Below are 16,193 nucleotides of genomic sequence, written 5' to 3'. Positions count from 1 at the left end.
TCAACAAATTGCATAGACCCATGGTGCAAGAAAATAGGAAGATAACAATTTAAATAACACATTGTCCTTTCCATCTTTACAACATTTTGGGTTTTAAGGTTATTCATGTCATAAAATGAGTTTTATTTCCACTGAAGATAATAACCTATCCTGTAGCTGATTGTGCCTGTTGAGGCAGTAAATTATCCAACATTTGGCATGTGCTTGCTTGTCAATCTATATAGTGGTAAAAGATCTCTTTGACACTAATGCATTAATGAAGCATAGAACTTCACAGTTGTGCTCCATAATTTCTTTCTGTCGGCTTGCAGGCATATAAGCTTGAACAATCTTCAACCAGTCAATAGAATTGTTCATTTGCACCATAGTAAAAGTCTTCGTTGATTCTTTATGAACAAATAAAAGGTGTATAAACAGTTCACTTTTGACCATTATGATAGTGAATCTTAGTGCCCTTTTTCGTCCTTCCGACAATTGTTGTATTCTTTAGTTTATCTAACTTGAGATTCATTCACTATGTAACTCTTAATTCTTTTGAAGTAACATCAAGAGGCCAGTCCCAGTAGCCTTTGATGGTTTCAGTGTCTGCAACTAACTTGACTTATTCAGATGGAATCCTTTTCCTGTATCTTAGCAGGTGTGATTAGCTCTTGCATGCTTTTATCAGTTGTGTAATCTTATGATTTTCATGTTAGGTATGATCCTCGAAAGCGTATAACTGCAGTCCAAGCTCTGGAGCATGAGTAAGGATCAAAATCTTGCAGCTTCTATTATTCTTTTCCTGCAATAATTTGTTTTCTTTTCTTTAATTTTTTTATCTTAGTCTCTAGCATAGGTATATCCACCTGCATACTGAACTAGATATTCGTCCACATTAGCCATTGCGGAGGATAAGACAGCTTGTACCACTTCTTAAGTGCTTATTTGAAAATGTAATCTCTGCGTATTTAGTTACTTTTCCATTACATATTTTCCTTTGTATGCATAGAAGTTGTCAAATGTCTAGCAGCTCTTTTTTGCACTGTTAGGCCTTGTTCGGCAACAGGTTAAACTAGAGCAAGTTTATCTATAGCGGATAGTGTCGCGTAGTGGTGAGGCATCGTTAAAGCTATTTGAGGCTATTGCAGCAAAATAGCGGTAAAAAATGCAAATTCAAATAGCGGTCTAATTTAGATATGTATAAATATTAAAAAAAATAAAAAAAATTTAGAAAATCTAAAAGTGCATATTTGATGATTTAAAAAGATCATAAAATAGACATGCAACTATCATATAATACCAAAGACGACTAGAGGAGTCAAAGAATCGTCTTCGAGAAGAGGAGCTGAGTGGTGAGAGGACCGTGGTAGGAGGAGCTCATGGCAAGTGGAGGTGAGAGGACACTAGAAATTGCAGGAGACAGTGGGATGTAGTGGTTGCGGGTCGGGTTTAATTTTAAAAAAATAAACTTCAAACCGTTTGTAAATAGTGGTCAAAGAATGGATTTTTCCCGCAATTGCCTGGTATTCACCGCTATGGCAAGCTATTAGCCGCCTTTGCGAGCATAAAGCTTATATCCGCAATATATCATCGTTATTGGGCGATAGCGTAGCGGGAAGGGACCGCTAGCACTATTAGCGCTGCTGTTGCGACGCTATTTACCGCTATTTATAACAGTGAACTAGAGGTTAAGAGACTTCAATCCAGTTTTATCTTGCCAAACAAGTTTATGAATGTAGGTTAGCGTGGGCTAGTTGACTGCTGTTTCAGAGATTGTTTCTTAATGTACATAAGAAACAACTCTAGTTCCTTTAGAAAACGAAGGTGTTATTTTGTGCCTCTTACTGAACACTATTTGCTTATTACTAATTGCAGGTATTTCCGGATTGATCCTCTGCCTGGTCGCAAGTATGTTTCTAATCTATTTCTATTTGTTCATATATTAGCCAAACTACTGTGAGTTAGATGCATGCCAAGATATTTTATAGTAGGATATCATGCTATGCAAAAGCATGCACTCTGCTATATTATCTTGACTTGGTCGATATTTTATCTATGCTTAGTGCACTTGTACCATCCCAACCTGGAGAGAAAACTGTTAATTATCCTGCTCGGCCAGTTGACACGACTACTGATTTTGAAGGAACAACCAGCATCCAACCTCCTCAACAGGTATATTAATCAACCCTGAGCCCTGTAGATCATTGCAATTTTAACTTCAGATTATGGATGTTTTTCCATATTCATAGGTTGCTTTAAAGGTTTAGAGCTAAGTTGCAGCCTATGTTTTGTTGGGTTGAAAGAGAGCCTAAACACGTAATGGACACGTTTAAGGCATACTTGCATTTTCTTGTTTTCATGTTTTCTTTCCATCATAAAAAGCATATTCTATTTTTAGTGTTGCACATCACTATGCATGTATAAAATATCTTTTCATTAGGTTCTTATTTTGTGGCATGCATCACAAATAGACAGATATAAGGCTATCTTTGGGGATTACCAACTCCATTTACGAAGCATTAGAGAGAGTAAGTTTTAGAGTAAAGTCGGTTGTGGGTCCATTTCTTACAACAATTACAATGAAGTTTTTATCACAAAGTTCTGCCTTTGGTTACACAACTCTTGTTCTTTCGCTCTGCTCTGTTAAAGGCCATTTTCTATTTTTTCACACATTTTTAATTTCCTATATCCATGTTCATTTATGCCTGTAGGCGTATAAAACTGTTTATAGGTCCCTTAACACAGCTCGGCACGGTGATTCGACAAACCAACGAACCATCGGGTGACGTATCTAAACACGAACGTTAGTCCACAACATCGAAGCCAAGTGACACGCAACGAAGCGGATTAACGAGGCGACAAGGCTAACGAATCGCACGCAAGCAATTGAATGCATCCATTCGCGTGCGGAATCAAGCTAACGGTTCGGTGAGTCAACGAGTCATCCAACTGTAGAACGGATTTGAACTCAATCACTGAAACGAATTTACTGCCAAATCGGGATCCAGACCTCCAAATCAGAGTTCAGATCAACGATAAAACTTGGATAAACCGCGAAACCATAAAACCGGACAACGGACAACACGACACAACACCTGGAGGACTCGGCCAAAACCGAGCCACCTCTAGGTGGCTCGGTGGCCGAGCCACCTCTAAGTGGCTATGGTGGCTCGGTGGCCGGCCACCTGTGCCAAGGCACAGGTTTGAGTGCCTATAAATAGGCTAGGCATGGCTCATTTTTGAAGGGTTGTAATTTTTGGAGGCGAAGCTCTGCTGGATTGAAGGCTCAAAACTTAAAAATATTGAAGCTTTGGAACTTTGAAGACTTGGACATATCAGATCTGGTTCTTAGCGATCATCCACGCCAAATAAGGCAGGAGTTCGAGAGAGATCAGATCTGAGATCTACACGGTTTCCCTCCGGATCAAAACTTGCTTTTTGATCCCGAGAAGAGTCTCGATTTCGCTTGGTCGATTTCGATAACTACAGGCTATTATTTCCTTGGTGAAATAGTACCCCCGGCTGTTATTTCCTTCGTGAAATAGCACCCGTCATATCGTGTAGATCCGACCGGATCAAGATCGCGCGGTGGTCCACGGATTAACCCCGGCGCAGGCAAAGAACCCACAAAAGCGAGAGACCGCAAAACAGGATCTCGCGATTCGTTCGACATAAAAGGAAAGTAGTAATTTTTATTTTCTTTTGATTTTGTTGTAATCGGATCTTATAAAAAGACCGGATCTTTTGTAATCGATAAACTATTACTCAAGAGTACAATGACGTCAATGAAAACCATAATTTTTCTCGCGAACAATACCGTGTAGATCCGACCGGATCTAGATCGTGCGGTGGTCCACGGATTAACCCCGGCGCAGGCAAAGAACCCACAAAAGCGAGTGACCGCAAAACAGGAGCTCGCGATTCGTTCGACATAAAAGGAAGGTTGTAATTTTCATTTCTTTTTGATTTTGTTGTAACCGGATCTTATAAAAAGACCGGATCTTTCTGTAACCGATAAACTGTTACCAAAGAGTGCAATGACTCGCCGGGGGGGCCCCCCGATCTCGCTGCCGAGATCGTTGCGTCGCAGCCGCGGATCTCAATCCCGGTCGAGGAGAAGGTCGAGTATGAATTCGACCAGCAAAAGTTCGAGGAGTACCTGTCATCCTCGTCCGGATCGACCTTCCCCCGCAAGTCCAAGAAGTTCTCCTCCAGGAGAAAGGTCCGTTGGTACGAAGAAGTCGAGAATACCAACGAAGATTTCACCCCGATTGACGCCAAAGTTGCGTCGGGTGAAGCTCCACCAACCTCCAAACAGGTCAACCCTGTTCCCCGTCCCGCCGATTCCTCCGTTACTCTTTCCAAGAGAGCCCGTCAGAGGCGACGTCAACGTTTGGCCAAGGAACTCGCGAAGACGATGGAATCCACGGATGGAATCCGCCTATAACGCGGATCTGAAGAACAGGAGAGGCAAACAGCCTCAACAACCAATGAATGATAGCTCCTCCAAGCCGCCAACACGAATGGATCCGTGTCACACGGAATCGTTCGACACTTGAGGAGCACATTCGCAAGCGCCGCGCACTATCAGCGCAGGCACGGGCTCAAGTCCAAGAAGCCCGCAGAAGGCTATAGAAGGAAGTGGCCAAAAAGCCGCCACCAGCCCGCCAAGTATGGAAGTTGAAGTCTGAAGCGGAGATTCAGGCTAAGGCACAATCATTGCAGCTTCGAAGCAAGTTCACCTCCGGCAAACCAATGAATCGCCGACAATTCAATAGCTACTCTGGGAGATCCCGCGGAATCATCCCGAAGAAGGAAGTCCGTTTTGGAGCGTCTCGGTCCACTTCCCGATGACCGATGCAAAGCTCCAGTTCAAGAACGTTTGAGCCCGATGAAGAAGCCCCGAACGACTCAACATGCTGGGGGTCGCCGTCACCTCCAACATGACAACGAGTTCAAGGCAGCTGCGCGCGCCAATTTGCGCATTGAAGTCCAGGAGCCCGCTGAGAATTCACGTCCAAAAAGGCATGTCTCGAGGCGCGTGACTCTTGAAAGCCCAAAGAAGGCAGTTCGCCCTCAGAGGGAAACATTATCGTCTGAAGATGACAACGTTATACCTGAGAAGTCGTGCCAACACACGATAAGTTACTCCGACCTTCAAGCCGACGAGTTGTACTATCGTGATGGGAGTACGAGAAAAACCAGGAAAAGGAGTCCCCGAGGGCTAGAAACTCAATGCCTCTGTTCCAAACTCATTCGGGCAGTATTGTCTGAGTGCAACTGTATCAAGACGGTCCCCGAAAGAAATTCGGTTTTCGAAAGGCTCAATACCGAAACGCCAAGACCAAGGTCTAGGCGTTTCCGACAAAGAAGAATGGTTGTCAAAGATGGAGAATTTCCGAGGGTCACCACTAATATGATCAGCAAAGGGACGTCGACACAGGATAATACCGAGTCGATTCCGGAAGTACCCCGGCGGATGACCCGTCTGCAGTCCGAAGCCATCATACGAGGAACTTATGGTAGGGTTCGGACAAGATTGCCGTCAGAAGATGAAGAATCAGATTCCTGCTCTGCTGTCGCATCAGACAATACAGTATCCAGCGAGGGACAACCCCGCGAGTCACTGATGATAAGCGCGGAACAAGTAGCCAAGATGCTCGAAGAAGCCATGGCTAAGCAACAAGAGAGCTTCAGGCTCGAAATGCAGATGGCCATGCAGAATATGAGAGAAATGCATGACCAACAAATCCGAGCGCTGACAAACCAGCAAGGCGAACCAAGTAATCGTAACCAGGTCAATCAAGAAGATGAGGATACGGGTGCAGATGAAGCTCATAATGCCAATAATCCTCCCGTCAATGCAAGTGGTGGTATCGAGAATGCTAGTCATAACGCCACACTTCCACCTCAGAATCGTGTTAACGAAAATACAGGTGAAAGTTTGAAGATTAAAAACCTCGAGAGCAAAATTAATACGTTGATTTCAGCTCAAGAGATGAAAAAGACGGGCATTCCTTGTCCATATCCAAGAGAATGGGAATCAATCCCGTATCCGGCGAAGTTTAATTTAATTAACTTCACGCCGTTTGATGGGGAGGGTTCACCCACTCAGCATTTGATTTACTTCAAATCACACCTAGGGGTTATCTCTGGTAATGAGCCTCTGATGGTACGGTCCTTCGTTGGCACTCTTCGGGGAGCCGCCTTCGATTGGTATCGTCGCCTCAAGCCAGGAAGTGTGAATAGCTGGGACGACATGGAGACTAAATTCCTCACCAATTTCTTCGACGACGACACCGAGATATCCATCGGGTCGTTGCTTGACGAGAAACAAAAAGATGGGGAATTAGTTGATACCTTCGTCAAAAGGTTCCGGAACAAGGCGATGAACTGTCGGGACCCGATCACTGAGGAGTTCATTCTCCAGACTTGCCACAACAACCTCGCGTTGGACGTATTGGAAGCAATGGGAACAGCACCGTCTAACACATGGAAAGACTTGAAGGTGCGCGGTGAACAAGCCGAACGCTTCCTCCGAAGGAAGAAAGCCGAGGAACCTACCGACGGCTAATCCTCTGAACTCGAACTTTGCCTCTCGCGGTAAGGGCAAGGCACCTGCAGCTGCTGTTGGCGCTAATCAGACGTCGCAAAAGCAACTCCGAAGACAACAAAAGACTTCGGGTCCGAAACTCCAAAAAGAGTATTCTTTCAAGGACGAAGACGTTCCAGCCATCTTCGAATCCCTCATTGGAGGCAACAAGATCAAGCTACCACCTATCATAAATCAGGAGGAAGCTGACAACACTGCGGATCCAAAGTACCGTGCATACCACAGGAGAGTCCTTCATCCCACCAAGGATTGCTTCGCTCTCAAGAATAGCATCCAAACATTGGTTGAAGCCGGCGTCATAACGCTGGGATAAGCCAAATGAGAATGGCGAGACTCCGACAAGTATAAGAGTATAAACTGCTTCTCAATCCTCCGACCGGTATAAGAGGTTAAACTGCTCCCTGATACTCCAACATGTATATGAGTCTAAACTATTTCATTTCTTTCACGGGAAGTTCCTGGAGAATTTTTATATGTAATATTCTTAAGGATAACCCGGTCATGTAACTGAGTACCATGTCGGACCCAGTTCCACAAGGGAAGCTGGGGGTGGATTATTCATGTATCGGGAAGTTCCCAAAAGAATACCACGGGTGATATTCTTAGGGATAACCTAATCACTATAAAAGTGATAAGTAAAACATCCACATTTAAACTCTAAATGTCGGAATGTTTTCCATTATTGTTATCAAATTCACTAATTCTCATGAGTTATCTTGTTGAGACGAGATTCGATCCTTTTGACAGATTAATCTTTCCTCACAAAAATCCCCTACTGATCAAGTCAATTGACGGTGGGTCCACTAAATTTTCTGTCCGCCAATTCATGGTAATTTCCAAAGCTTGACGTGTTAAGTCCTGATTACTTAACGTCAAAACCCTTCATCGAGTGGCCAGTATAAACCAGTATTTCTACTGCTATTTGTATTCCACTTCCTGTCCGTTCGGTCAAACCTTCCTACAGTTAGGACCACAATCAAAATCCCCTCTCGATTCCTCCAATGAATGAGAGGGTCCACTTTCAAATCGAGTGATCAAACCTTCCTACAGTTAGGGTCATCTCAAACTCCTGCTTGGTCAAACCTTCCTACAGTTAGGACCAAAACCAAAATCCCCTCTCGATTCCTCCAATGAACGAGAGGTCCACTTTCAAATCGAGTGATCGATTCTCGGAGTGGAGATCCCACTTTTAGTTTCACCTTTCCGGATTCTGGGGGTGGAGATCCTACATCGAGTCTCCTTTCCAGCTGAAGATAGAATATAAAATTCTTCTTCCTCAGTGTCGGGAGATAGAATATAAAATTCTTCCTCTCCCATTTCGGGTTCGTCTTTGCCCTAAGAGAAGACACCACCTTTTTCAACTCCTAAAATCTGTACCTCACAGGTACAGGGAATTTTATCCCGAATCCTAAGTAGGGATAAATCAACGCCTAACACGCGTTGCCGGTTTAGTCTTTCACCGATTGAAGAAGACATCAGAATTCCAGTCTAGGAAGTTTATCCCGAATCCTAAGCAGGGATAAATTTGCGCCTAACACGCGCTGTCGGTTTAGTTTTTTCCGTAGAAAAAGACACCAGAGTTCGATTCTGGGGTATTCTATCCTAAAACCTAAGCAGTGATAAGTCTGCGCTTAACCCGTGCTGCCGGTTAGTTCTTAACCGTTAAAAAGAACACCCGTCCGCATATTCAACATTGTGGCAGGTTATTAATAATACCAAAATCCATGCCTTACACGCATGGGGAATTTCATCATGAATCCTAAGAAAGGATATGTCGACGCCTAACACGCGTCGCCGGTTTAGTCTTTTTCCGTAGAAAAAGACACAAGAGTTCGATTCTGGGGTATTTTATCCCGAAGCCTAAGTAGAAATAAGTCAGTGTCTAATACACGTTGCTGGGTAGCCTATTCCCGTAACAATAGCGAAACCTATGTATTCGACATCATAGCACAAAGTCTCAGAGAATTCACTCTCTTAGCACAACGTTACATGCGGAACGGATTTAGACAATCCGCATGCTAGCCCGACTCAAACGGTAGTCGGTAAAGGCTAATCAAATCCGTTGAAGGCTGGGGGTTAGCCAAGAATCCTAAAGTCAGCGCCTAACACGCGTCGCCGGGTAGTCTATTCCAGTGAGAAAGACGAAGTCTACGTATTCAATATCGTAGCACTAAGAGCGTTAACTCTCTTAGCACAACGTCACATGCGGAACGGATTTAGATAATCCGCATGCTAGCCCGACTTAAACGGTAGTCGGTAAAGGCTCATCAAACCCGTTGATGGCTGAGGGTTTGCCAAAAATCCTATAAATATGAGAGTCACTGACGCATTAGCTTCATTAGTTGGTCTCGTGACTTGAGCATCCAACGACATTCGAAACCCTAGGGTCAACGCCGGTCAACGCGTAACCCTAGATCAACGTCAGTCAACGCGTTGCGATCAAAAAGTCAACGTACGACGTTCAAAACCCTAAGGTCAACGCCGGACAACGCGTAACCCTAGGTCAACACCAGTCAACGCGTTGCGATCAAAAAGTCAACATACGACGTTCAAAACCCTAAGGTCAACGCCGGTCAAACGCGTAACCCTAGGTCAACGGCAGTCAACGCGTTGCGATCAAAAAGTCAACGTACGACGTTCAAAACCCTAAGGTCAACACGTAACCCTAGGTCAACGCCTATCAATGCGTTGCAATGAAAGAATCAATACTCCGAAAAGTATACGAGTATAAACTGCTTCTTAATACTCCAATAAGGTATACGAGTATAAACTATTTCCTATTTTTGGTTGAGAAGTTTCTGGAGAATATTTTCCTAAAAATATTCTTAAGGATAACTCAACAACACTACGCCGGACTACGCGTCGCAAATGAGAACTCAGAGCCAACAATCGATAGTCCGTTCTATGTTGAACCAATAAACACGAGCTAAAGATCAGAAAATCAAGAATCGACCTTAAGTTCGAAATTCCGACAACGGTCAGACAATAAATGCAGCACCGGAAATCTTACAGACATTCGACAAAGCACCGAATAGCCTGAAGGATGGAAGGAATCAAGAACAGAAACCATTCCAAAGTCCCGTTACACCGACTGAAGGTTGGGACAATCATATCCAAAGTATTCCAGACTCTTCTATAAAAGAACGAGGCTGAAATACTTTAGAGGGGGTATCTGTAGGCGTATAAAACTGCTTATAGGTCCCTTAACACAGCTCGCACCGTAATGATTCGATCAAAACCAACGAACACTCGGGTGACGTATCTAAACACGAACGTTAGTCCACAACATCGAAGGCCAAGTGACACGCAACGAGGGATTAACGAGGCGACAAGGCTAACGAATCGCACGCAAAGCAATTGAATGCATCCATTCGCGCGTGCGGAATCAAGCTAACGGTTCGGTGAGTCAACGAGTCATCCAACTGTAGAACGGATTTGAACTCAATCACCGAAACGGATTTACTGCCAATCGGGATCCGGACCTCCAAATCAGAGTTCAGATCAACGATAAAACTTGGATAAACCGCGAAACCATAAAACCGGACAACGGACAACACGACACAACACCTGAGGACTCGGCCAAAAACCGAGCCACCTCTAGGTGGCTCGGTGGCCGAGCACCTCTTAGGTTGGCCGGCCACCTGTGCCAAGGCACAGGTTTGAGTGCCTATAATAGGCTAGGCATGGCTCATTTTTGAAGGGTTGTAATTTTTGGAGGGCGAAGCCTGCTGGATTGAAGGCACTCAAAACTTAAAAAGATTGAAGCTTTGGAACTTTGAAGACTTGGACATATCAGATCTGGTTCTTAGCGATCATCCACGCCAAATAAGGCAGGAGTTCGAGAGAGATCAGATCTGAGATCTACACGGTTATCCTCCGGATCAAAAATTGGTTTTTGATCCCGAGAAGAGTCTCGATTTCGCTTGGTCGATTTCGATTACTAGGGCGATTATTTCCTTGGTGAATTAATCCCCCCGGCTGTTATTTCCTTCGTGAAATAGCACCCGTCATACCGTGTAGATCCGACCGGATCAAGATCGCGCGGTGGTCCACGGATTAACCCCGGCGCAGGCAAAAAACCCACAAAAGTGAGAGACCGCAAAACAGGATCTCGCGATTCGTTCGACATAAAAGGAAAGTTGTAATTTTTATTTTCTTTTGATTTTGTTGTAACCGGATCTTATAAAAAGACCGGATCTTTTGTAATCGATAAACTATTACTCAAGAGTACAATGACGTCAATGAAAACTACAATTTTTCCCGCGAACAATACCGTGTAGATCCGACCGGATCTAGATCGTGCGGTGGTCCACGGATTAACCCCGGCGCAGGCAAAGAACCCACAAAAGCGAGTGACCGCAAAATAGGAGCTCGCGATTCGTTCGACATAAAAGGAAGGTTGTAATTTTCATTTCTTTTTGATTTTGTTGTAACCGGATCTTATAAAAAGACCGGATCTTTTGTAATCGATAAACAATTACTTGAGAGTACAATGAATTCAATGAAGAACACAATTTTTCCCGCGAACAATGCCTACCTCTAGTCCTTGTTTCTACATTAATGAAGACACTTTCGTTCTTGAATCCACATATATATCGTTAGCCAAATTTGTATCTAGTGTCAAAAACTGACAAACCTTTTGCCTGAAGCATCACTTAAGGGGAAGAATTCTTCTAGATAGGCCACCTTGTAGACATCGGGTATTCTCATGTCTACAGAGTATTTGAGAACCAACTCTTCCAGAATTTTTTTAAGCATTGTTGAGGATTGAGTAATGGTGCCATTGTTTTGTTGGTTCAGATGCAATCTGGAACTGCTGTTGGGAATGCAACAATGGTGGGTCCTAGACAAGTTCCTCGTCAAATGCAGATGGTTGGAATGCAACGAATGAATGCTTTTAATATGGCCTCCCAAGCTGGTATTAGTGGTCTCAACCCTGGAGGTATCCCTATGCAAAGGGGCAATGCTGCTCAGGCTCAGCAGCAGCAGGTAATCTTCATGTCTCCATTAGATTTTTTTTGGGTTCATTGCACAAACCCCCTTGAACTTTGGGGGTTTTGCACAATAGCGCACCCCGAACCTTTTTATTTCACATAATATGTGAACTCAACATCTTATGTTCCCTGCATTTAGGGTTTTTTTCTCTCAAGAAAATTGTAGTTTTTTTAAATTACAGGTGCATTGTCCTGTGAGAAAACTTCAATGTTTAGGGGTGGTTTGTGAGGCACCCTAAATTTTAGGGTAGTTATGTGGGATAAAAAAGTCCAAGGGAATCATGTCTGCCAACCCACCGCCCCACCCCCACCCCCAAAAAGAAAAAACCCACAAAAAAACAAAGTTCAGGGGAGTTTTCTGACATTGATTTCTTTTGGTACTAGATTCATTTCTGGTCTCATGTATTTTTTTTCCTTTTTTTTTCCCACTTATGAAACAGTTGCGGAGGAAGGATCAAGGAATTGGAATGCAGAATCCTGGATACCCTCAGCAGAAAAGGCGCTTTGGATGTAATTTTCCACCTTTTTATGCTTGGTAGCTGTATTAAATATTTTTTGAATTCTAGGCAGATCTGCGTAATGTTGGGTCCAGTGCTGTGTTTTCTGCTTAGCTCCTGAAATTTATATTTCCTTTAGAGAGTTTAGAATAAAATGAAAGGGGGATCAGTTAGATGTTGTTGGACATGCATAAGAAGGCAATGAGGAGTTTAAAATAGTTTTTTAAGTACCTTGTTACTGGTTTAGAATGAAATGACATGGGATTGAGATAATAAAACAGGATACAACGAGGACCAGTTTAACAGAAAATATGTACCTCTAAAGAGCTAGTTGCAGAAGAAAATGGATTCATGAAACTTACCTCAAAAATTACAAGTTTGCTTTGTTAGCTACTCAAGTAGAATATACTATCAGGTTGTTCAAAAATGCAAACAAAGCCACACTGTAATTTTTGTGAGATTCATCTTCACCCCCAAATACTTGTGTTAATTTGTTCTCTTACCAGCACGGTTCATGCTTGCAGGAGATTGGAACTTGATTCTTGAATTAGGCTGGGATTCTTTACTCACCCATTCATAGAATGACACTGTCCTAGACGGTTTAAATCATTTCTAACCAGCATAAAATGGTGGCCTCGATCTCATGCAAGGCTCTCCTTCAGTGAGAAAAAGATACACAGGGGAAGTAAGCTGCCATCTTTGTATATAAATTGTTCTAAGGCATAGCAATGCCAATATGAGTTGACAGTTGTTGGTTGTAAGCTCTGTTGGAGCCTGGATCTCCCAACGCAATGACTTCAGCAACTTTAGCAGAGAGAAATGTATCCATATGTAATTTGTATAATTGAATCCACAGAAAAACTGAAATAGTTTTGTTATCTGTCTCTTTTCCTTAATTTTTTTTTTTTTTAGTTTTTATTTTTGTTTTTATTCTTTTGGTAGCTGGCTTTTCCCACAAACGTTTGGAATCTTGCACATGCCCAGAGTTATATATTTTGAAACAGAAGCAATAGATGGATTATTGAATTACAAGTACCCGTCTGCATAATGTATGCATATAACTGATACAATCTATTCATTTTCAGATTTTTCTACGGGTTGCCCAGCAGCTTAGCTAGGCTGACGAAATGAGCTTTTGATCGAACAAAGTTATTTTGAAACTTGTATAGGTGTATTGGTTGAAAAGGATTTCACAAGTACAAGTAGATTTTTATTTTAATTATTAACAAATCCATCTCAAATCTAATTGTGTGAGTTACTGCTTGGATTTTCTCATTGTTCTGGATGTTTTCTGTATATTTTTCCGAGATCAGATTTTTAAAGTTATATACAAATCTTCATGATTGCATTGCAGCCTCCAAATTATAGTAGTCCTTCAACTTTACCCTCCCCTTCTAACTGTTAGTGAATAAAATCGGAATTTCTCTTTGAATAATAATTTTTCAGAAATGAGTAATTTATCTCTAACCCTTCCAAAGTCATATAAAAATAGAATTATGTCATATTAACATTTTATTTTTCCAACAATAGTTAAGAGAAAGACTAAACTAATGCTTTGTCAGACAACTCAAGTTTTTGAGGGATAGATAAAGTTATCTAAGATATAATTAACCTAAAAAGAAAAAATAAACTAGAAAGATAAATACAACTTACAGTCTGGCTCAATGAAACAGGACTCAGATTAAGGAATGTTTTCAGATTCAAAATGGTCTATGAAAAAGAATGAAAATAAAAGGCTTTCAACATACAGACCTAGTCATGAGTTCAGCAATGCTTCGACAAACAGTCTTCACACTTTTCTTGTGTTCGTCAATCAGTTTCAGTTCCATCCACATCAAAAGCGTGCTTCCCTCAGTAGTCTCCAGTAGCAATTTCAAAAATTAACATTTTAGAAAATTTTGGGTGAAGAAAATTAGAATTTGAAAAGGTAAAACCATCAAATTCTGTATCCATAATATGAGAAAAAGATATGGAAACGACTGACTCAAAGTGTTACTGCATGATACCATTGAATCTATCTGTACACTTTATTACTATACATTATGATTTCTGAAGTCTTTTTGAATGCTTCTGACACTTACATGAGTTAGAAAGTGTTCATAAAATTATTATAATTTTTTTTTCTCAAGAATTAATCAGCCCCTCACTTCAGATCTCAATATAATTTGTTCCCTTCAATCCTCGTATAAGAGGAATGTTAAGAAGAGTTAATTTTAGCGCATACTTATTCAGATGGAAAGACCTTTTGCCACTACCACGGTGCAAAACAAAGATTATTTTCAATACCACTGTAAAAATTTCAGACTAGGAATGCATTTATCATTTCTTTTACATGATATATCAGTAACTTAAAGTTAATTATTCTTCCAAAGAAGAACAACAAAAATTAACCAAAAACACCTCATGCAAACAGTCATGAATTTTGCATGCTTCAACTGCTCTCACACTTCATGATGTTATATTATTAGATGAAGAGCCATAATTTACATTTCCTCGTCTTCTTTTATCTAGCCAGTCCACTGAAAACAGTACTGGAGCAAAGATGCATGAGAATTCGAGCTCATTTGATCCCCCTCCCCGGCTCCAATCTTATAGCACCTTCATTGATTGCTACCCCCCCTCCCGGTTTCCTAACTACAATAGCATCACCAACAATGGACTTATTGATAACCTCCATACTGGACACAAGAATGCCACTGCGTCGATCACACCCGATCTCATGAGGGAGGATATCAATGTTGCACCCCATATGGACACCATAAATTGGGACTCAAGCAATCGGCACTGGGACCAAAATCCTACATACGCGCGCGCCTGCATCGGATCTCCTGAATCTTCTGCATCTTCCAATGACAGCTACATCGATAACTTTCAACAGCTCAGGACCTAAATTAAATAATTTGCACTAAATGAGAAGCAGAGGAGAGAGCTTATGAAAGCGAAGTATAAGAGTTTGAGGTCACTGATTCCAAACGCTAAAGGGGTACTGGTTGAATCCGTCCCTATACTCTTATTTTTTTAATAGCTGAGGAAGAAGGCATTATGAGTATCGAGTAGTACTTTATTCCAATGTTGAAAATAACGCGCCATATAACGCAAAATAGCGTTTAGCGTGACGTAGCGGGAGGATAACGCTACATAGCCTTCTGAAATAGCGTAGATGACGAATAACGCACGCTATTTAGGCCGTAGCGCAGGTAACGTAGCGTTTTTTCGTAACGTTTCATAACCCGCGTTATTTTATTAATGGCCAGGATTTATTTAAAAAAAAAACAACGGCTGTGATTGACTTGAAATTTAACAAAACCCTAAAAAAAATGAGAAGCCGTCGCCCAGATTCTAACCTCGGTCCTCGTCTTCGCCTCAGGTCGTCGTCTTCACCGTCACGTCCTCGTCTTCGTCGTCTCAGGTCCTCGTCATCACCGTCACGTCCTTGTCTCCGTCGTCATCGTCTCCCACCGAGATTAGGGCCTTCGTCGTCGTCTCCCGCCGACCTTAGGGCCTTCGTCATCTTCTTCTTCTCCGGTCCTCGTCTTCACTTCACGTCCTCGTCTTCGTCGCCCGACTGGAACTTTGTCGTCCTCGTCTACGTCGTCGTCGTCTCCCACCGAGATTAGGGCATTCGTCGTTGGGTTAGAGAGTGGCGATTGCGGCGGCGAGTGGCTGTGAGATTTGGGTATTTAGGGACGGAGAGTTAGAGAGTCGAGAGAGGAAGGCGGTGATTTCTTTCATTTAGGGCTGAAGGATCGGACGGTCAGCCCTTGATATAAATACACGATGTTTCTGAACCCGGTTTTTATATCGTGTTTCTGAACCCGGTTTTTATCTTACAGTTATTATACAGCCCACAAATTTCCAAATTCAATCTTTAACCCAGAGTATCCTAATGTTTATTTTTAAACCCGATTTTTATTTCAGTCAACATACTGATTGTCTAAATTGCTGTACTTAATGTATATAAGTCGCTACATTTTAGTCTAGGTTGCTATATTTTATGCTTTTGGATTGATTATTAAGACAAACATGGTTGATTTTGTTGTGAAATTGTGATGATATATTAAATCGTGAAATTAAAAATTACGATGATTATTCATATTTTTTTATTTAGAA

The 16,193-nt window shown here is 42.1% G+C and overlaps 1 protein-coding gene across 1 annotated transcript in view; it reads left to right on the top strand.

Moving 5' to 3' along the window:
- Positions 1 to 12,979, top strand: part of LOC109836943 (cyclin-dependent kinase E-1) — a 29,664-nt gene extending 16,685 nt beyond the window's left edge. Inside the window, exons 11-16 of the mRNA XM_020404996.1 lie at positions 696 to 743; positions 1,855 to 1,887; positions 2,043 to 2,151; positions 11,393 to 11,581; positions 12,027 to 12,096; positions 12,608 to 12,979. Coding sequence (XP_020260585.1) covers positions 696 to 743; positions 1,855 to 1,887; positions 2,043 to 2,151; positions 11,393 to 11,581; positions 12,027 to 12,096; positions 12,608 to 12,609 — 451 coding nt within the window. The 3' untranslated portion in view covers positions 12,610 to 12,979. The remainder of the gene's footprint in view (positions 1 to 695; positions 744 to 1,854; positions 1,888 to 2,042; positions 2,152 to 11,392; positions 11,582 to 12,026; positions 12,097 to 12,607) is intronic.

Source organism: Asparagus officinalis, chromosome 4 (genome assembly GCF_001876935.1).
Source record: "Asparagus officinalis chromosome 4, Aspof.V1, whole genome shotgun sequence".
NCBI lineage: Eukaryota > Viridiplantae > Streptophyta > Magnoliopsida > Asparagales > Asparagaceae > Asparagus > Asparagus officinalis.
This window is presented reverse-complemented; position numbering and strand designations above follow the sequence as displayed.